The sequence below is a fragment of the Vulpes vulpes genome, chromosome 13 (genome assembly GCF_048418805.1).
Source record: "Vulpes vulpes isolate BD-2025 chromosome 13, VulVul3, whole genome shotgun sequence".
In the NCBI taxonomy this organism is placed as follows: Eukaryota; Metazoa; Chordata; class Mammalia; order Carnivora; family Canidae; genus Vulpes; species Vulpes vulpes.
The window spans coordinates 147,842,977-147,865,976 of NC_132792.1; the positions used below are offsets into that span (position 1 = coordinate 147,842,977).

The window sequence follows — 23,000 nt, forward strand, 5'->3', positions numbered from 1 at the left end:
CTCATGAATGAGATTAGTGCACTTATAAGAGAGACTTCAGAGAGTTCCGTGGTCCCTTCTGCCATTTGAGGATACAGCAAGAAGTTTGTGATCTGGAAAAGGGCCCCCACCAGACCATGCTGCTATCCTAATCTCAGACTTCTAGCTACCAGATCTGTGAGCGATAAATTTCTGTTGTTTATAAACTACCCAGTCTGTGGTATTTGCGTTGTATCAGCTGAATGGACTGACAATGTGGCTTAACCTGATGAGTTAGGGTCAGGCAAAAGGTTGTGGTTATTTACCGAGGGAGGCCGATGACTGCAGACTGTATTAACATACCTGCGTCCATCTGACTTTGTCTTTAACCAACACTGAATGTTCAGTGCAGCCCACAACTTTTGTGGACATAGGCCAAATTTGTGGTTCTTCTAATCTGTTATTTATCACATAGTAATTAGTGAATGTTTGCTGATGTCCACGAGTTATTTGAGGTTGTTTGTAAGGAGGGAAGTGGCAAAACCCAAGTTCATTTCCCTCATGTCTCCTTGCTGCAGATCCCCCAAGGAAAGTGTAGGCCTTATACACTGACTTGCTTGTGCGCTCACTTGTCAAATACGAGTGCATTTTTTTGCGTAGCCATCTCGTGAGTGACCCATCATTGTCCCCTCTTCTTTGCTCTCTTGAGAACTTTGGTCTCATAACTTCATACTTTGCTTGTGATGAGATATCCATGACATAAGGATTAGTACCCATAATTCTTGACTTTAACGTGTGTGGATATCACACTGAAGCCCATTTTTTAAAACAACCATGCTTTGGTTTTTGAAATGTCTCAATAAACTTGGCACTAATGATCCTACCACTTAAGCATAGCCACTGTATTATATATTCTTTTTAAACTTTCTGCTAACTATATAACTATAATCATGTTCTATGTATAGAAGAATATTCAAATAGAATAATGTGTTGAGAGAATACTTTTTTCTCTTCTTTTCCCCCACGTATATTTATACTTTTCTTGTTTCTATACAGTCCTCATGTATATATAAATTTAACAGCTGTATGATTAATTCACTGAGTTAATATATTAGCAATTTCTATTTCTTGATTATTTGAGTTGTTTCCGGAGTTTTTGGTTATTATAAGTAAAATGCTATTAACATTTTTGTCATGTAGTGTCCTTCATCTTTTGGAGTATTCTTTTAGGTTGAATTCCCAGGAGAAACAGTAGTGCATCACAGGAAATAATGCACACGTTTTTATGTTTTTTGTTGGCAAAACCACCTTTCCAAGATTTGCCCAATCTGCTACCATATTTTATGATTTATGAAGTTCATATTTAGTCATTGTTTTGTTTTATGGATTAATACTAAGTATCACTAGCATATTATTGACTTGATGTCAGAGTCTTTTATTCCATGATTGGTCCTCAGAAGTTGCTCAGTAAATTAAGTTCTTGAGCTTTAGGAAGAAGTGCTTATCAGTGTTAGCATTTCCAGTATATAACCATTCCTCTTTGTATGCACTTTATTTATTTTTATATATATTTTTACAGGGCTTTTTTGGGGGGGGGAAGCTATGAAGAGAAAAAAAAATTAAAAACCACTAGATTGCATTTGGCCCAAAGATTGCAATCGCTGCTTAACTGCTTTTCCCATCTACCTATTAGATTTTTCTGCTTGATTGTGATTGGTTAGGTGTATCTCGGCATGCTTTTCTGTGTTGCTGTAAAATCCAGTCCATTTTTAAAGTACATGACTATTCAGAATCATGGACATAACTGCTAGAAGGAAATATGATTGTGCTGATAGGAGTGTGTAGCAGTGAACGCTAAAGAGGAGGAATTTAATGTGTAATTTCTGTTTAATGGACACCCTGAACAGGCAACAGAAGTGTCAATTGTGAATAGGCTAGCCTTGTCCTATTACAATAGGTAGAGTGATTTAATTCCCTTTATTCAGAATTTTTGAGTATTAAACTCATTTGCCCAGACATTGGACCTTTTGGGTTGAGAATGAGCTGAGTCCCCTTGACAGTTAGGCTTCTCAGTATAATTTCTCAATTGGTATTGGTTGCTCCTGATTGAACTCCTGAAATCAAGTTCCTCGATGGGCAGAAAAGTAAAAGACCAGACCTGATATGTAGACAGAAGCCGCTGTTTGCACCCAGACAGAAATCTCCAGATGTCCTGAAAACCTATTCTGATTCTCGTGTCTTGACTGAAGCTTTCCTCCCCTGATGACAGGGCCTTTCCTGCTGTCCTCTTGGATAAAGTGCACCATTTTGCCTTCCCCGTTTACATCCCCTGCTCTCTGCTACTTCATTAACTTTCTTTTCTTCTGATGTTCTACTCCCCCATCATTTCTTCCACATATCCTAGGAATAAAATAAATAAAATAAAATAAAATAAAATAAAATAAAATAAAATAAAATAAAATAAAATAAAATAAAATAAAATAAAATAATAAAATAAAATAAAATAAAATAAAATAAAATAAATAAAATAAAATAAAATAAATAGAATAAATAAAATAAATAAAATAAAAAATAAAATTCCCCTGGATTTTCTAACTTTCTGTCAGTCACAGTTCCACTTCTTCTCTGCTGTGTCTGACTCAGTCAGTGGTGAGGCATAGTCTTGGGTCCTCTCATTGCTGTATTTTGTTTCTGGGAGCAGTGCTCAAAGAACTCTACTAAAGCTAGCTGTCTCTATTTCTTTCTTTTAGTATTTGGGGACCTGACATCCTTAACTAAACAGATTCTTTGTTTTTTAATTTAAATTCAATTAGTTAACATATATTACTAGTTTCAGAGGTAGAGGTCAGCGATTCAACAGTCTTATGTAACACCCAGTGCTCATTACATCACATGACCCCCCCCTTAACATCCATCACCCAGGGACCCCATTTCCCCACTCCCCTCCCCTCCAATGACCCTCAGTTTGTTTCCTATGATTAAGAGTCTTAACGGTTGGTCTCCCTAATTTTGTCTTGTTTTACTTTTTCCTTTCTGAATAGATTTTAAAGGTAGTCTCCTTATCGTGGCCTATTTTTTTTTTTTTAAAGATTTTAAATTTATTTATTCATGGAAGACACAGAGAGAGAGAGAGGCAGAGACCCAGGCAGAGGGAGAAGCAGGCTCCACACAGGGAGCCCGACATGGGATTCGATCCCGGGCCTCTAGGATCATACCCTGGGCTGAAGGCGGTGCTAAACTGGTGAGCCACCAGGGCTGCCCTATCGTGGCTTTTTTTTTTTTTACTGGTAATGGATTCATTAAATAAATTTTACTGGCAAATGGATCCATTAAAATATCCACCGTATGGATATTTTTTCCGTAAATTACGATTTGACCTAGAAAGCCAAACAGTGACTTCTTTGAATGGTATTTGGATTATTGTTGGTATGTGTACACTTGAATTCCAACTTGATTTTAATCACTTTGATCACACATAGGTCTAAAAAAAAGAAAAAGCCATTATGCATTAAAAAAAGGCAGCACCATTATGAAGTGACTCTAGCTTGTTACATGAGAGTCCCCTTAGGCCATGTAAGATGAAACCACTCTGGGCAGATGTGTAATGGGCCACGTCCATTTTGAATTTTTGCAAGCTCTCCAGCCATCCCCCATGACCCCCCACGTGGTACAGTGGAAAGGGCACAACTGTGGAATTTCAGAAACCTGAGTCCCTCCTTCTGCTACTAATTAGCTATTTTGGTGTTAGGCAAGTTACTTAGCCGCTCATGACTCAGTTTCCTTGTCTTCTTCATGAGTTAGTTGGTCTAATAGACTCTGATTCCTTAGGTTCCTAAACGCCACACTTCTCTGAAAATTCAGGAGTTCTAGAAAACTTTTTGTTTCAGCCCTGCGGTTGAATTTGTGGTCAGAGCAAAGAAGGAAGCCTCTGTGCTGTTTCTCTTCTCAGAAGAAACTGCTGGTTGTCTGATGCATTTTTGTACAGGAATAGACTCAAGGCGCCTATTTAAATCTTAGATTTAACATACTTTTTTTTTGGTAGTGATAGTTCATTTCCATGTTTCTGTGGCATTTACCTCTGAGCGTCCCTGTGAAAAATGGGGTTGTAATGTATGTAATATACTTGTTATAACATTCATTTAAATTAATGCTGATCTTGTTGGGATGTATTTTCAGAGCTTCACTGGGGTGGTGGAGGTAACTTTAGGGCGTATCAGGTGTTGCCCTGTCAGAGAGGCAAGGACTGGGGTGAGGTGACTTGGGTAAACAGCAGAAGTCTCCATCCTGTGGAAAAGGATACGTATCCTTCTGTCCATCCATTGCCCTCTGCAAAACATTACATTCATGACTGTGTGGCATGACTTTCAGATCTCTTGGCAGAGACTTAATGATATTGCTGTTTACTGTGTTCATCTTGAAAGAGTTCGTAGGTTGTTGTATGTCACATATGTGCCTCTTTGGCTTCTGCTGAGCTGTGATTTGCATCCTTTTGAGAATTGTAACATCATCTCCAGGGTTTTGGGTTTCTTGACACCGTACACTGCAGATTTCTTTATAGCAAATGCTTATTACATTGATTTGTTTTGAGAATTTCATAACTTATTTTGAAATACTTTGAGACACTCAGGGGTGTTTCAGATTCTAGGCTGGAAATCTCCAGTCTAGAAAGCTGTGCATGATGGACGAGAGAGAAAACAAGATTGAGAGATGGGTCCTTGATATCCAAATAGGGAGAATGTTCTTATATACAGGTTGCCGGATGGGAGCATACAGTAGTCCTCCTTTATCTGAAGTCACAGTCATCCACGGTCTGGAAGCAGATGATCCTCCTTCTGACTCATCCTCAGAAGGTTAGTAGTAGGCTAACCCTACATCACAAAGGCCATGTCGTTCACCTGACTTCATCTCAGACATTTTGTCATCTCGTATCACAAGAAGAAGAAGGGTAAGCATGATCTAAAAGGATATTTGGAGAGACAGACCACATTCACATAACTTTTATTGCAGTGTATTATAATTGCTCTGTTTTATTATTATTGTGTTAATCTCTTACTGTTTCTAATTTATAAATTAAACTTTATCACAGGTATGTATGTATAGGAAAAAAACATGGTATATATAGAGTTCAGTGCTATCTGGAGGTTTCAGACATCCCCTGAAGATCTTGGAAGGTATCCCCCACAGTGAGGGAAGGACTCCTGTTTTCTGGAAAAAAAAAAAAAAAAGATTTTTGTAGTATATTTGGTATCTTTCCTTCGATCCTATTATATTTTGAATCCTTTTGTATTTTTATTTAAAGATGTTATTTATTTATTTATTTGAGATGGGGAGGGGGAAAGGCAGAAGCAATTTCCCCTGCTGATCAGAGAGACTGACTTAGGGTTTGATTCCAGAATGTTGGGATCATGACCTGAGCCAAAGGCAGATGCTTAACTGAGCCCCTGAGACACCCCTCCTTTCATATTTTTAAAAGCATACCTTGCCTACTCTCCACTTTAACTGGATTTTAATTTAACCAAAAATCTGTATTTTTTTTTGTTCTAGACACACAGATGAAAACAGACACACAGCGCAGTTTGTTTTTATTGATGCAAATTGCTCTTTTTTGCTTTTACTGCCTTGAAACACACATACTGTTTCCACTTCTAGTCTCCTTTTATCCAGGAATGGTACAGAAGTTTGTGAGTCAATTCTCCTGGAACCAGAAATTGATTTTCCTATAGAAACCATGCCTAAGTTCTCAGCTAGCTGGTGAAAGCCCATTTCCCTTAGGTAGCATACTATGGAATAAAGCTACTCTTTTTAAATAGTATTTCAGTGCAAAAAGAGATCCCCAGCTCTATGCCTAGTGACCAGAGTTTGAGGCAAGAGACTCAGCAAGAGGAAGGGCTCCAGGCTTTATCGTGGTGGCCAGTGTTCCTGGGGCCAGCTGCTTAGGAAATGCCACTGGACACCTGGGCTCCCATCCCGCTGGAGGCCTCTCGGAAACTGCCCACAGGGTCCTTAGCTGTCAAATCCACGGATTCAGTTACAGTGATTGCCCTTGGGTTCATTCTTGTTTAGGAAAGACTACCAATAAGATATGCGTGAGGAAAATGGGAATTTAGGGGAGGCGGAGTAGGGAAACAGATGTGTTCCTATGAAAGATTATGTTGACCTTTGGATGCGAGGTCCAAGGTCCCTGCCTCTATAAAAATGGATCATACCAGTCCCTGTAGATCCTATATTGTGCAAATGCCAGAATCACCCAAGGATTATAGTTTATTAGTCTTCTATATGCTTAGAGGCCTCATACATATGATTGAATCTTAAAAAGCAGAATTAATTTTCATTACTTTGGAACATAGTTGCCTCCTGATCACCATTGCAATTAAAAAAAAAACTTAGGTTGGTGTTTCCCTGCTTTTTTTTTTTTTTTTTAAGATTTTTTAAAGAGAGAATGTGTGTGAGGGAGTACATGCGGGCTTGGGGGAGGGGTAAAGGCAGAGAGAGAGAGAACTTAAGCGACTCTGTGCTGAGGCAGAGTGTGACCCAGGGCTTGATCTCCTTACCCTGAGATCATGACCTGAGCTGAAACCTGGAGTCAGACGCTTACCCGACTTTGCCATCCAGGTGCCCCTCCCTGCTTCTTATTGGACCTACTGGCTGCTTCCTTTTCCCTCTTGGCCTTGTCTTGGCAGCATTTAAAATGTAATTGATATCACCTGCAGTTTTATTAAGTGTTAAACCTAAAGTTGCACAGTGAATCACTAAAAGCGCCGTGACGTTTATTTTCACAATTGGTGATCTTTTGTTTACAAGTAAAGTTTTTGCAGCTTTCTCATCATTCCTCCTCCCCCTTCCTCTTCTTTTTTCCTTTTTGGTCGTCTTCGTATACACTTTCCATGTTCTTTATTTAAAACAGCCTAGAATCCAGTATCCGCACTTAGCACTATTTGGTACAGGATTCAGGAATCTTAACTATTTTTTTTTTTATGCTGTTCTAAGACAAATGTAATTAGGAAAGCAAATTTGTTTCAGAACCTGATATAAAGCATGTGTTATATATGTATTCTTTAGTTACATTCTACTGGTCTAGATGTTTGTATTCTCAACATAGTTATTTGAGGGGCACCTGAGTGGCTCAGCATTTGAGCATCTGCCTTTGGCTCAGGTTGTGATCCTGGCGTCCTGGGATCGAGTTCCACATCGGACTCCTCGCAGGAAGCCTGCTTCTCCCTCTGCCTATGTCTCTGCCTCTCTCTCTGTGTCTCTCATGAATAAATAGATAAAATCTAAAATAATAATTATTATTCGAGTCTGTTGATTTAGCTGTTGATCGATCATTTTGCAAGTTACCCTTTTTGAAAAGGAGACACTTGTTTAATCTAAAGCTTGCCTTAGTAATGATCGTACCAACCCCCAAATCGGTATTTCATAAAAGCTAGTTTTGAATCTTAGTTGCTATATTACTGATATGAAATCTCTCAAACTTGTGAAAAAAAAAATCCTCTAAGCTCTCAATTTATTTATGTTTTTTTTTTGCAAATTAAATATAAAGAAGACAAATCTTACGAAACATGGTCTTTAGGTGCCTCTGAGAAATCGGGGGAACACATGCTAGATCACTGTTGCCCATACTTCTGTTTATTTTACCACCTTTAAAAGATTTTCCTCCTGGGATGCCTGGGTGGCTGAGTGGTTGAGTGCCTGCCTTCCGCCTAGGGCGTGATCCTGGAGTCCTGGGATTGAGTTCCACATCCGTCTCCCTGCAGGGAGCCCACTTCTCTCTCTTGCTGTGTTTCTCATGAGTGAGTAAATAAAACCTTAAAAAAAAAAAAAATGAAAAAAAAAAAAGATTTTCATACTGAACTTTTCTTATTCTCTTTTGTTCCTATTTATTTAACCGTCATGTAGTTATTAGTATTTATACATGCTTTTTTTTTTTAAAAGATTTACTTATTTATTTATTTATGATAGAGAGAGAGGCAGAGACACAGGAGGAGGGAGAAGCAGGCTCCATGCCAGGAGCCTGACGTGGGACTTGATCCCGGGACTCCAGGATTGTGCCCTGGGCCAAAGGCAGGTGCTAAACCGCTGAGCCACCCAGGGATCCCTATATATATGCTTTTTATAGAAGTTAGGGATCTGCTCTTTTAGTTGTACTTGTCTCTTCAAAAAGTTCTTTCCTGTGGCAGAGCTAAATTAGGGGACTAAGAAGTCCTTTTTTTGCTGCTAATTAAGGGATTATTAAATAGTTTATGAAAGCAGCTTACATACATACAATCTATTGACACTATTAACAAGCCATGTATACCATGAACTTTGCACTGATTGATGCCTTTAATGCCTTTTTTTTTTTTTTTTTTTTTTGAGAGAGACAGAGACAGAGAACATGAGCAGGGGAAGGGCAGTCAGAGGTGAGAGAGAATTTTAACCAGGCTCCATGCTTAGCACAGAGCCAGACAGCAGGTTCGATCTCATGACCTGAGATCATGAGCTGAGCTGAAATCAAGAGCCAGACACTTAACTTACTGAGCCACCCAGGCACCCTTGATTAATGCCTTTTCAGCAAAACTATGTTTTAAATTGCACCTAGCTACATTTTTTTCTCTTTTTTTCAACTGCCACTTTCAAAGATAAACTTCACTCTCAAGTTAGGAAAACAGATGACTCTTTTTCCCCCCTAAAATTCCTCTCTGAAATGACATGTGGACCTGGTAGCCGTTGTGAATCTGCTTTATTTTCCCCGCTGTGTTATAAAAAGCAAGGCAGGCATTTTAGTGCCCTTTCAAGAGATGCTAGCCTGGGGTAAATAACAATTTAGTTCAGGTGGGTAGAAAAGAATGCTGATGACATTCTTTTCATCAGCTCCATGTGTAACCTCCAAGCAGGAGGTCAGGCAGTAAAACATTTGAGTGAACTGGTGAAATGTTTTGTATTTATTTACAGGCCTCTGAATCACAAGACCGATCCCAATAAACTCAACAAGTCAGAGTGATGGAGGAAAGTCTATGAGGCATGCAGAACAGTAAAAGTGGGCAGTGGAAGGGACCTGTAGAGTACATTTAGCCTGCTCTTCTGTTCCCGCCGTGGAAGGATGACCATGAGGATCTCTGGTGCGGTGGACGTGGGTGGATGTGATGAGGAATGGGATTGTACTCCTGTTCTTCCCACTGGCTGCTGAACTGCCTGCCATTTTGCTTTCAGATTCCCGCCATCCTGAAGTCTTAGAATTCTGTTTTGCTGAAAATTCTCAATTCTTTTTCTTGAACCTTTCCTACCCAAACCTTCTCTTGCATCATTCTTAAGGCATTCTGTATCTTCTCTTGTACTAGACTTGATGACTTGATGTCATTGCCTACCACAGTTGGGTTTAAAGTCGGGGGCATTCTGAAACCTTAGTGTTGCCATTTTTAGTGTTACCGTACTTAAAGAATGATTGAGGTGTAGCTTGTAGAGAATTTTTTAAAAGGGAAGAGAACAGGGCCTTTGGGTAGGAAGTCCATAATATTTTCTGACACATGGTGAGCCTTGGGGTCCATAGACACTCATTTCCTCATCTCCTTCCCTGAAGCCTTGCTGTTCACCTTCCCGTCGCATGTCCACCAAACTGTGGGCCGACCTCTAATTCCTACCTGACTGCTCTGCCTTTTTATATCTCAAATAAAAGATTTCATGGGGTAGGAGGGTTAAACTCTTTGTGTGAATATTAATAACCCAAGTTAATTTGGAAGAGCTTTTGTTTTATATACTACTAGAAAAATTGTTTTTATAAGCAATTATCTCTGTGACCTAGCAGAAGTCAAGGCAGAGTAGATTCAGTGAGTAAGAATAATTTAGTGTTAGCCTATTGTACAAATAAGAATGCTTTAGAATCTAAAATAAGATTTTCTTAAAAAAAAAAAGAAGATTTTCTTATTACTTGAATGTCTCTCTTTTTCAGACTGTTGCTGGACCTTATTAAAATATGTTAGGAAGTTACTTCTCGTTATTACAGACCAGCAATCATTATTGAGAATTTACTCTGCTGCTAGGTGAAGTGGAAGTGGTAGGTTAGGAGTTATGAAAAGATACCAAAGCATGGTTCCTTCTTTAAAGGAATTGTATTATAAATTCTTTATATGTTAAGTCCCCTTTTTAGAAGACTTTATTATTATAAACTTTATATTTTTAAGCCTTTTCTTTCCTGCCCTCCTCTTCCTGCTTCCAACCCCCCCCCACCCCCTTTCATCTCAAGAGCAAGATATGTTTTGCTTTGCTCCTGTGTTCTTGCCTCTTTTCATTTATGGCTCCTGGTGAGTGCTGTGATAAGATTTTTGGGTGTGGGTGGCTAAGTGATATTTCTTTCTTTAGCTATTTCAGCTGTGTTATCCTCATTAAATTTGGTGAGTTGACCCAGCAGCAGGATCTTCAAGCTGCTTCTTTAGATGCGATGGATGGACTGACTTTGTCTTCGACTAGTCTTAACCTCGACAGGCCGTGTTTCGATGGGCTATCCTTTGAGGGAGGGCTCGCCCTCCATTTAGGTTCCTTAAAGTTTTGGCACAATAATGGTTTCAGAGAGGAAGAAACATTGTGCATTTTGTAATGCATACATAAAGTCTGCTTTTTTTGGGAAAAGCATTTTAGTGCACCTACCGGGCTTTCACAGAATGGAGAAGGCAGTGCTACTGAGGCAGAGGGAAGTATATATGTAGGGTTGATGACTGCTCTATAAATGATTTTGAATAAAATATTGCAAAGGCAGGACTTACTGCATTTGCCTGGATGGTATGAAGCGTGTTAGCAGAAGAGGAAGTATCTGAGTCTGGAAGGATGAACAGGACCTCCAGGAAGAAAGAATGTCTCCAGAAGGAGAGAGGTATCATGGGCTTTGAGAGTGGTGGATATGCAGGGCATACTGAGGAGGCTAGGAGTCCAGTATGCCTTGTGCTTGGGGTCTGCGGGGGTGGTGGGAGGTGGGCAGAGGTGGTGGTAAAGAATGAGAATTCCTTTTAAGCCGGGATATGATGGTAACAAAGGAATGTGTGTGACTTTCCTATTTGGAAAGATTAGAATTTTTCTAGATGGGATCCTTAGTATCTGCCTGTCTCACTGAGGTTTTTTTTTTTTTTTTTCCTTGTATCAAAGTTAATCCAGTGTTTTCAAACCTACATGGCTTTTCTGTTTCCATTTGACTCTGTCCTCAAAGAAAATACATATTTATAGGACTGGTAGCAATATGGATTACCTGGGTAAGCATTTAGGGACACAGGTAACTTTAAACACTCTTTACCAAGCCATATTCTGTCTTTGTTTTGCTCTGGTGCTGATATGGCAAAAATGGTGTCCAGCAGGAAAGTCAACATATCTTAATAAGCCATTTGTTGTACAGGAATGCTGGGGTTTTGGCAAATGTAGTATCTGCCTGGCATACATTTTGCAGTGATGACTCTTTTAAACTTGTTCCAACGGGGGCAGCAGCCTATTTCATTGGTCACTGTCAGTCTTGCAAGTAAGGGAGAGTCTGACAGGCTTTGAATTACTTTTCACTTTGTATACATACCTCAGCCTCTTAGACTGTCACCATGAAAAACAAAACAAAACAAACATCATACAGAAATCATTTCTACCTATTTAGTACTATGCCTTTAACTGTCAGAAGTGGGTGGGAAGAGTGAAAAAACTGAAGAGGCAATTCATCTGTTCTTATTTTGTGACTGGGCTTAACACCACATGCATGTGCCAATACAGGGAGAGTTTTCTTGAGAACCTGGAGGTGGGAAGTGGAGTGGGTGGGGGAAGCCTAACTCCTCTGGGGAGAGGTAGAGGTGTACTTTCTGTTTTTATTGTTTGGCAGGAGGGGTTCAGGAGAATTATACCCAGATAATAAGAGCTTCTTTGGAAGTTGGGCACAGCCCTCTTTATCACCTATAGGACAAGGCCTACATGAGAAAATTGGCCCAATGTCATTTTGGCCAAGAAAGTTGTCTTTTCCCAAATGTTACTTTTCCCAGGGCAATGATACAGCAGGACATTTCTGAGAGAAGGAAATAAAATGTGTTTTATGGGATTAAAATTGCAATGAAGATGCTGAACTGAGTTTTAAAAAAACTCAGTCACATAACAGGTAAATTCTTCATTGTCTTTTATTCTGAGACAAGTCTTTCTGTGCTTATGGAAGGATCTTTCTGTGCAGTTTTTGATATCTGACTGGCCAAAAGGCGTTGATTGAAAAAATGCCATTCCCTGGATCATGTGTCTATTTTATTAAGTTTGAAGATACACTGGGAGGAGGGATTTCTTTTTTTGCAGTGTGTTCTGCTCCTTGGTCATGGCCATGGATGGGGCAGGAGGCAGATGCTTGATTATTATTGACCATAGAGCAAGGGCACTGCCAGGACTCTGAACATTAGGCCCAAGAGGGTTTCTGCTGAGCATGTGACTTTACACTGTTGCCTCGAGTGCCTGTTCCGGTGCTCACATCCTCCGTTATATGAGGGTCCCGAGGGCACACAGCACATCTCTTTTGGAGACACAAGTGTGTGGTATTCACACAGTGGGGTAGCACCGTGCAGCAGTTGGTTGGAGCTGGGGTGAGGGAGACAAGGCTGGGTATGAGGTTGGAGGTGTGGGGACACTTAGGCATCTTGGCCAGCCCTAGCTCCGCCTTCCAGGGAGCTCAGGAAAGGTGGGGTTCCTGCAAGGGACTCCACACAAGGTGAATCACACTCTCTAGTGGTGGAGCCTTGGAGTCTGCATTTTAACACATTCCCTGAGTAGCTTTTCAGTTGGAAGACCACTGGTTCATGCTTTGCTCCTGCAGATGACTGCTCTCAGCCCATTTTGCAATATTGAAAAACCTTTCCTCAGATGGTCTGGCTGTGGGCTGGTGGGTGAGGAGCCTGGAGCATTTCTCATGCACTAGCAGGGGCTCTAGTGTGTAGCACGCCTTAAAATCATGATATCTCAGCAGAGAGCTTGAGAGTCTATAACAAGTATGAGGTTTGTTGTTTTTTTAAAAAATGGGTTGTTTTCTTCTGTTCAGAGACAAGCTCAGATTATTAATTTTGCTCTCTGGGGTTATATGCTGAATATGCTTGCTGCTCTGGAAATTGTGGTTGGGGGAACGTCCAGATGGTAAAAGACTACCTGGAGTTCCTAAGTCAACTCTTCAAATTATTCTAGATGGGGGGAAAAAAAAGAACACAAAAGGAAAACTGTTGAGGGCCAGGAGTGAAGGAGGGAATCTTTCACAATTGGGTAAGTCCTGGAATTCCTTCCATATTTGTTTTTCTTGCAGTAATAATGATGATGATGATGGTGAAAATGAAAGTGAAAATATGGCAACAAATAAAAAGAATAGCAAAGATTTTATGAGGACTTGCTCTATGCCTTTGCATACATCGCCTCATTTAATTTTTGTCACAACCCTATGAAATAGGTGCTGTTATTTTTTGTTAAGATTTATTTTTTATTTATGATAGACATAGAGAGAGAGAGGCAGAGACACAGGAGGAGGGAGAAGCAGGCTCCATGCCAGGAGCCTGAAGTGGGACTCAATCTCGGGACTCCAGGATTACGCCGTGGGCCAAAGGCAGGCGCTAAACCGCTGAGCCACCCAGGGATCCCAATAGGTGCCATTATTGTCACCCCATCTTACAGATGAGGAAATGGAGGTAGGCAGTTTCACACAAGTCAAATAGCTAATAGTGGCAGATGTGGAATTCAAACTTTGAACCTGAGCACAAAATCCAGTGCAGATTCAAGATTCAAATGCCCCTCCAGCTACGCAGGAAGAATACATGAATGAAGCAGGCCTGTAGTCACACCAGAGTGGTTCATTGTCAGTGGGTACTCACTTCAATCCCAGCTTCTTGTTGCTAGGCTAAAATTCAGGCCAGTGCAATCAGATCTTATTTTTTTTTTTAAGAGCAAATGGAAATCTATATTTATGCGAAACATTTCAATTTTTTTAATAGTGGCAACACATTCAGATTTTAAAACTATCTGGGCCGAGCAAACCATGAGAACGTAAGCAAGGCTTTTAATCTGCTTACTGCTATATGCCCAGCACCCAGAACAGCGCCTGGCCTATGGCTGGTGCTCAGGGGATGCTTGTTGAACAGATGAACGAATGAATGGCTGTGGGCCGCATTATTGCACTCGGAGGCTGTCAGTTTCTCACCTCTGTTCTGTGGGTTTCCCCAACTACCTTTTAGGTTTTTTTGCTGCTTCCGGTCCCAGACCAAGTCATTTTTTAGCTAAATATATCAATCAGCTGTACTTCAAAGGTTAAAATCCCTTTAGTTTGAGTTGGTGTCCAGACGACCAGCATTCCTTGTGTTTTTCTTAGTTTTTGTTTTTAAAAATTTCTTTTTGGGGCGCCTGGGTAGCTCGGTCAGTTGAGCATTTGACTCTTGGTTTTGGCTCAGGTCATAATCTTGGGGTCATGAGATGGACCCTGGCACTGTGCTCAGTGCTCAGTGCTCAGTGTGGAGTCTGCTGGAGTTTCTTCCCCCCGCCCCCTCTCTCTCTGCTTCTCCCCCTCTATTCCGCTCCTACCCCTCACATTTTCAAATAAATAAATAAATAAATAAATAAATAAATAAATAAATAAATAAAATCTTTAAAAAGAATAAAAACTGTAGGGCGCCTGGGTGGCTCATTTGGTTAAGCATCTGCCTTGGGCTCAGGTCATGGTCCTGCGATGGAGCCCCACTCAGCGGGGAGCCTGCTTCTCCTTCTTCCTCTGCAACTCTCTCGCTCACTTGCTTGGTCTCTCTCTTTCAAATAAATAAAAATCTTATAAATAAATAATTCTTTTTAAAAAAAATTCTGGTAAAAAAAAACTTCATAAGAGATCATGGTTACCATTTTAACCATCTTTGCAGTATATAATTCAGTAGTGTCAGGGTACACACACTATTGTCTAACAGATATCCAGAGCTTTTTCATTTTGCAAAACTAAAAGCTCTGTACCCACCAGGACAGCTCTTCCTCCTCTAGCCCCTGGTAGCCACTGTTCCATTTCTACAAATTTGACTACTTTAGGTACCTTACATAAGTGGAATCATACAGTATTTGTCTTTTTGTGACCGGCTTGTTTTCACTTAGCATAATGTCCTCAAAGTTCACCTGTGTTGTAGCATTATTAGAAGTTCCTTGTCTTCTAAGGCTGCATTGCATTCCGTTGTGAGTATAGACCACATTTTGTTTCTCCATTCATCTGTCAGTGCATACTGGGGTTGCTTTTTCTCTTGGCTATTGTGAACAGTGCTGCTATCAACGTGGGTGCACAAATACCTGAGATTCTGCTTTCAATTCTTTTGGATATTAACCCAGAAGGGGGATTACCGAATCATATGGCAGTTCTATTTTTAATTTTGGGGGGAACCCCATACTCTTTTCTATAGTGACTCTACCATTTTACATTCCTATCAACAGTGCATGAAAGTTCTGATTTCTTCCCATCCTTGTCAACTCTTGTTATTTTCTAGGGTTTTTGTTATTATTTGTTTGTTTGTTTTTGTTTTGTTTTTGGATTGCAGCTATCCTGATGGAGAGGAGGTCATATCTCATTGTGGTTTTTGGCTTTCATTTTTCCAGTGACTGGTGATGTTGCACATCTTTTCATGTGCTTGCTGATCATCGTTTTGTATTTCACTTTTTATTAGCTATTTTTTTTAAAGGGTTTATTTATTCAGGAGAGACACACACAGAGAGACAGCACACAGGCAGAGGGAGAGGCAGGCTCCCTGCAGGGAGCCCAATGCAGCCACTCTATCCCCAGACCTGGGATCTCACCCTGAACCAAAGGCAGATTCTCAACTGCTGAACCACTCAGGCACTCCTCTTTGGTAGCTTTCAATCTATGAGCTTTCAAGGGCTGTAAAAGTATATTTCCTATTATTGGCGTGGTGTAACATAGAAGAGTCTTTTCAGTATGATTGTGTTCTCTTCTGCACAAAGATGCAAAAGTTCATCCAACCAGCCTAGCTTGAGGAACCATTCAAGGATCAGAAACTAAAGTCAGGAACCCTGGCGTCTGGCTCTAACTGCTTAGGACCATAATACTTATTTCCAGAAGACCTACTATGTTCTGTTAGGTTTAACCAGAAAAAGTACAAACTGAGCAATCTTTAGTCTATCAAAAAGGGGGCCACCTTTCATCCTGAGAACACTGTTCTGTGGAATATGATTAAAACTTTTGGAGTCGAGGTGGTGAAGGGTAGGGGAGATGAGGGTTGAAGTGACTCACTCCTTTTTCAGACAGTGAACCATCTCCTAGTGACAAGCTTAGTGTACTTAGAAAGGATTGACAAACGAGAGTGGCCATATAAGACAAGTAACTAAATGATCTTTCCCCCCACTGTATCATTAGTTGGTGCTGATTAGAACAAAAGAAAATTGGTTGTAATCAATCTGGTGAAAATAATGCTAGGGTCAAAACCCCCTAAATCCCAGAGAAGAGGAAATTTCACTCTGTGACAGCTAACTTGTAGTTTTAGGGTTAAAACGTGTTATATACACCTCTTAAAATTTAAAATTAAAAAATTTTAAATTTAAAATTCTAGAACTCACTATGCTAGAGTGGACCCCTTGTGACTCAGGATTAATCGAAAAAAGGTACACATGTCGAGGTCTTGACTTCTGAGATGTCCTTTACTGATAGGGCATTGATGTGGGATTGAACATAATCTGCAGCCTTCCAAACAGGAGGCATTCCTGACTTTTCATTGTGTGGTTTGCGGACCTGGAGGGCTGGGAAGAATTGTGGGGGCTATTGTTAGCCGGTAGGTTAATGGTTAACTCCTGCAACAGGCCAGAGGGAACACCTAATAATCTCTGATGAGACCCACTGCTCAGAATGAGTAATAGTTAACCATTCCTTACCTTTGACTAAGACCATATACCTTCCATAGTTTATTCTCCTGAGTGTGTGAGACTGCAAGGGTTTTGTTTTTTTTTTAATTTTCCTCTTGCAAATAAAATGTACATGGCACAGAAGTTTTATGACTCATTCCTTGCAAAGAAAGCAGGTGGTATCCATGAATAGTTTGCCCTTTTCAGGGACAAGTGGAATGATTGTTACCGAATCTTCACTTAACTCAATTGCAGTTGTGTAGAGACCCATATAAAATGGTCTTGTCAAAAAAAAAAAAAAAAAAAAAAAAAAATGGTCTTGTCTTCAGTGTTACAACAACAGCATTACCCTTAGCAAATGTGCCCTTTTAGTCTGCTGTGCTGCATGTGACAGTGAGATTTTCTCATTTGTGGGGACCAGTCATCTACGGTTGGAAAAGATAAAAGAGTTTTCAAAAAGGGGGAGCAAAGAAAAACAGGAGGTCCCCCTCTCTTCACCTGGGCTGCTTCATGCTTCAGGCTGGTTGCATGCCAGGCTCTGAGGAGTCAGATGCCTCATTCCTGGTTAATGCGTGGTAGTCATCTGGTAAAATGCCACCACCATGAAGGTGTAGTTTCAGATGTTCCATTTATTATGTCCAACTGAAGCTTTTGGTGCTCATGCCCACTTAAGAACATCCTAGAAACATTAGAAATAGCCTTTATATTAAAAAAACACAACACTTTGGCTGAGAATTTTGTGCCTGATATGTTCATGGTTCTAAGCTCATTATCAGGGTCCTAGTGTTTTCTCTTAAAAACCTCTCCAGTGTTGTTTCCTTTCTTCCTCGTAGTCTATCTGCTATCTCTAATTTGAGGATGCATGGCTGACATGGCCAGTGTCTCTCTGGCTTCGGTTTACCTTTGAGAATTCATTGTAAATCTATTCTGAACCAAGAGTTTGGTCTGTGTTGGAGTATTTCCTGCTTATTATAAACTCTTTATTTGAAAAAAAATTTTTTAAGGAATTCATTTATTTATTTGACAGAAAGCAGGTGGAGCAGCAGGCAGAGGCAGAGGGAGAGGGAGAAACAGGGAGCCGAATGCAGGACTCGATCCCAGGACCCTGGAATCATGACCTGAGCCAAAGATAGACACTTAAACCCACTGAGCCACCCAGGTACCCCATAAACTCCTTACATTAAACAAAGAAACAAAAAAAGACTGGTCTCTTTGCTTGGTAGCTAAGGCATTTGAGGGAGTTTCTGAGGGTTGACTGCATCTCATGTTCGGGCTTGGGCTCCATGTTCTTGGCTGATGGCACCATCTCTCCCTGGATACTGCATTTGCCAAGGGGCCAGACATCTCATAATGATGTAATTCTCAGCCTCTATCGTGTTTGACTTTCCTTTGAAATTCAACATTGAACACAGCCTCCTCTTTGAAGCATTACCTTCTTGGGTCTCCTTGATGTTCCTTCTCCTACCCTGGGTATTCTTTGTCACTGTCCTTTGAAGATTCTCCTCCACTGATTCACCTGTTGAATGTATGTGTGGTCTGGCATCTATTTTCACAGGCATATCCAAGACTTCTACTCTAAGCTCCTCTGTAACTCATATCCCTCTCTCTTTGGGGCCCCCACATTCCAGCTGCCTACTAGATTACCCATGGAGATTGACTGCAGAGATCTTAAACTCAGAACGGCACAAACAGAATTCATTGGCTTCCTCCTCAAACTTGTTCCTTTCTTCTATGTTTCTTACTTTGGAGATGGTGTAAGAGTTAAACCAAGCACTTGAGTCAACCTAAGAGCCTCATTCTCCTTCACCCTCTATCTGCCATAATTGCCAAAACCTCTTCCTGACTCTACTGTAGCTACTTTTTTCCTAATCCTAGGTAATCCTAATTTCCTAATCCTAGTCCTTCCGATTCAGTACGTACCTTACCTTCTACAGGAAGATTCCCCGAATTGCAGACCTGACCCTCCTCCTGGGGTATGCTTTACCTGTTTCCCTTGGGCGTCTGTCTGTGATTGAGTTTGGCCTCGGCAGGGACCATGCCTCCTCCACCATAGTTTCCTACTCACCAAGGTGGAATGGTACTTTGGAAATCTGTCATTTAGTGGAAGTGTCTGAGTACTATTCCCTGGCTGATGGGTTTCTACCCTTTACATTAACAGATGGGGCTGGGACTTCAATCTGTGGACTTTCTGGTCCTAAAGGTCCTATTTCTGTGGTGCCTGTTCCCTGTTTGCTTGCTTCAAGCTGGATATGACCTCTATGGGAAGGTGATGGAGGGCAGGAGGCAGTTTGGGTGCATTGAGAAGAACAGACTTGCAGCACTTTGCTCTAAGGACTAGGGAAGAAGCTCCTGATGAGTAGCTAGTTCTCAGTAATGGGATGTTTGGGGCAGCAACCCATTGCTAGGGGCTGGGCTGGATGCTTGCATGCAGCAGTGATAAGGTTCCCTGTTTGGCTAAATAGTGATTGGCTGAGGTCACCTCTTCACTGTTTTATGGCTCCTGGGGTGCAGTGTGAAGGTCTTCTCAGGGCTGGGGATCAGAGGGAGGCAGAAGCAATTACTTTACATTTGTAATCTACTTTGGAAGACTTTTCTTTAGTCTTGGGTTGGCTTTCCCACGTCCCATAACATGTGGGGAGGAACTGGGACATGGCGACATCACTGGCCGTATCTTGCCAGTCTCCTGATCCGGCAGTTTGGGGAAGGTACCAGGTTCCCAGCTACATCTCACACCTGTCAATAACAAGAAAGCTCTGAGATCAAAATGATTACAGGCCGAGGAAACATGTCCTTACTATGAAAGCTCAGAGACTCACACCCGTGAGCTAAAGTAAATGCGTAAAAAGACAGGAGGCAAACATTGGAGGAGGGGAAGTCAGGTATGTTTGCTGCTGAACAGATGGAAATGTTTTATATGCAAATAAAAGACAACGACTCCCAATAATTGTTGACATTAGGCTGTGCTCTTCCGGCAGCTGAACACGTTGTGTGATTTTTCCCTCCTTGCCCTGCCTGGTTGCTCACAGGCGACCACTGCAAAAGTGGGATGACAAGATTGCATATTGGGCACCTGGGTGGCTCAGTGGTTGAGCGTCTTGCCTTTGGCTCAGGGTATGATCCCAGGGGCCTGGGATCGAGTCCTGCATCAGGCTCCCCGAAGGGAGCCTGCTTCTCCCTCTGCCTGTGTCTCTGCCTCTCTCTGTGTGTCTCTCATGAATAAACAAATAAAATCTTAAAAAAAACATTTTAAAAAACCAAGACTGCTTATGAATGTGCTGCTCTTCACTTTTCAGAGATGGGACAGTCCTGAACTGAGAGATGTGAAGTGACATTGGAGTGCTGGTTTTGATTTTTCTGTTTCTTACACTCTTTTTTGTTTGTTTGCTTGTTTAAAGTTGATCTTGTCCTGCAAATACACACCTGCCTACTGGAGATAAGAATGGAAGAGGCAGCTGCCGATCAGCTTATGTCTATGTGTGAATAAGGTGCAGGCCTGCCGATTACTGAGCTGTGTCCAAGACCAGATCCGGAATGTCTTTCCTCACCCCAACCACACGCGTTTAGCCAAACACACGTTTCTATTATGTCACTGGAGATTATTTTGAAGATTGAACAAGTTAGGTCTTAATAGAGTACTTGAGATAGTGCCTGTCACAGTAAACACCGTATAGGGCTTGCCATTTTATTGGTGTCATTACTTGCTTTTAACGAAGTTGTGCTTCAGTTTTACTCTCAGTGACATGTGTCTCCAAATATAAATTAACAGTGTGATTTTCACAGTTTGAATTTAAAGCTCAGAATCCCTCCCTTACTTGGATTTTGTCCTTTTGGTTGGAATTTTCTTTTGAGATATTTCGTCTGCTTTTGTTGGGGTAGGCTGCTGCTGTTGATGCTCAATAATCTACTCCGATTAGCTTTTAAAATTGCAAATTTTGACAACTTCCCATGTTTCTGTCCTGTTAAAAAACTTTGAAGGAAATCTGGTTATACCCTATACAAATAGCTGCTGTGAGAACAATGGCGTGGTTTCATTTGTATTTTCCACATGGATAGTTTCTGTGATATTGTTATTTCTGACATTACCATGCTATGTTTTATTAGGGAACTATTTTGCATGATCAAATCACTCTGCCTTTTTTTTTTTTTTTTTTTTGATAATTTCTTTTCAGTTCCTTGACAGATGCTATGTTTGCCCCAATGCTTAAATAACAATGTCTGTTATTTTAACTTAGCTTTTAAATTATAGAAAGGTTGGAACGTCTGGATGGCTTAGTGGTTGAGTGTCTGCCTTTGGCTGAGGTCCTGATCCTGGGATCCAGGATCAAGTCCCACATCAGTCTCCTTGTGGGGAACCTGCTTCTCCCTCTGCCTGTGTCTCTGCCTCTCTCTCTGTGTCTTTCATGAATAAATAAATAAAATCTTAAAAAAAATACATTATAGAAATGTTTAATATTACATATACTTTTCAGGGATTATGATGTGTTGGGCACTATTTGCATCTGTTTTTCGTGGTTGAACCTTGCCACCGAGTGAGCTGGATTTCAGGAAAATGAGATGTGTTTTGCACCTGGGAAAACAGGCCTGAAAAAAATGCACATCACACACACACACAAATGCACATCACTTGCTAGGCTAGTAAGGGGCAGAACTGGATTGAACCCACATCTCTCTCTCTCTAAAGTCCAAGCTCTTCACTACCACCATAAAAAATTTTCACAATCACTCTTGGAATCATGTGTATGGCATGAAAAAATGGATTTCAGTTAGTTTTCCTCTATATCCACCTGGTGGTCCCAATTCATTGCCTTAGCAGCTATTTATTGGACTCTTGCTATGTTCCTGGTACAGTGCTGGGTAGCAGTTCAACCAACAGGCATAGGGTCACCTCTTAAAGAGTTGATAGCTGCTCGTGCATAGGATTCTTACTATGTTTTCATTGATGAAGTTTTCTGTGTTTTGCCAGCTCTCATATGGCTTCTGGAACTATAATGTTATTATAATCACAATGTAATATTACTAAAGTATTAATAGAGGAGCTTAGCATTTTTGCCTCATTCTGCCTTTTGCATTTCACTATTTGCCATATTTTCCCTTGAATTTTGGTATTGACTTGAACCTGCACAACATATCAATCAGAATATATTTTCGTCTTTATTTAGTTACCTCAAACTTTTTTTTTTTTGTTTAGTTTTATTCATTCATGAGAGACACAGAGAGAGAGGCAGAGACACAGGCAGAGGGAGAAGCAGGCTCCCTGCAAGGAGTCCAATGCGAGACTCGATCCCAGGACCCTGGGGTCACACCCTGAGCCAAAGGCAGACGCTCAACCGCTCAGCCACCCAGGCATCCCGAGTTACCTCAGACTTACTCTGGAGCATGGTGAGTGTGTTTTAACAGTGATGAATGATTACCACCTCCCAGGCGTCTTTTTTAATCTTTGCTGTAGTGTTGCACAACCATCCTCCAGAATGGGTCTGTGTTTTCTTCCTGTTATTGATTCAGGGACCTGAGACACCACAGGCTCCGCAGACATAATTCCGGAGTAGGTCTCTGCTGGCTTCAAGTTTCTTTTAGTCTTTCTCATGAATACCATACACAGGCTGTAACAAATTATCCCCTTATCCCCTTCTGGGTTAGCTAAGGTTCACGTAGTCATTGAAATCTGGTGAGACTCGATGATTGAACATTTCTTTCTGTCTGCTTCTCATTGATTCTGACACCTTAGAACGTTGTTGTTCTCCAGATTTCCGCACCTTATCCAGTTAATCCGGTGGTCTTAGAACCTCTTGTATCAGGAACCAAAAAAGAGTTGTTGTGTACTGATTCCCAGGGGAGGGTATTGGTGACTTCCTTGTGTTGCTCAAAGGGTGGCACTGATTTATAAGAAGCCTCTCATGTAGACAGCACTCAGGAAAGGTGAAGCCACGTCCTGTGGAGGAGTCTGGGAAGTTGGGGGAAGGGGTTTAAACAACATTTAAATTGACTTGGGGTTGTCACAGAGATTGAAGACTTGGCTAGGAACAGGAAGACTTGGGCAGGAACAGGGTATGGCTCCTTCTAATTAGGAATCTGGGACCCGAGTCCATCTCTTGTCCCAGGCTGCTAAGAGCACTTTTCAGGTATCTTTCCTAATTGCCACAGATAGGTCAACAACATGAACACGTGTGGGTTTGTGTTACTTGTCTGGGAGAATGTTCTGCTGAGAACGCTTGGTC

The 23,000-nt window shown here is 41.0% G+C and overlaps 1 protein-coding gene across 2 annotated transcripts in view; it reads left to right on the plus strand.

Moving 5' to 3' along the window:
- The window catches only part of PTPN14 (protein tyrosine phosphatase non-receptor type 14), a 179,130-nt gene that overhangs the window by 18,367 nt on the left and 137,763 nt on the right, over nt 1-23,000 (plus strand). The window contains exon 1 of one of the 2 annotated variants that reach the window (XM_026001114.2): nt 10,316-10,801. The exons of the other annotated variant lie outside the window; for it this stretch is intronic. Coding sequence (XP_025856899.2) covers nt 10,782-10,801 — 20 coding nt within the window. The 5' untranslated portion in view covers nt 10,316-10,781. Of the gene's footprint in view, nt 1-10,315; nt 10,802-23,000 lie in introns of those variants that run through there. 2 annotated transcript variants of the gene reach the window in all.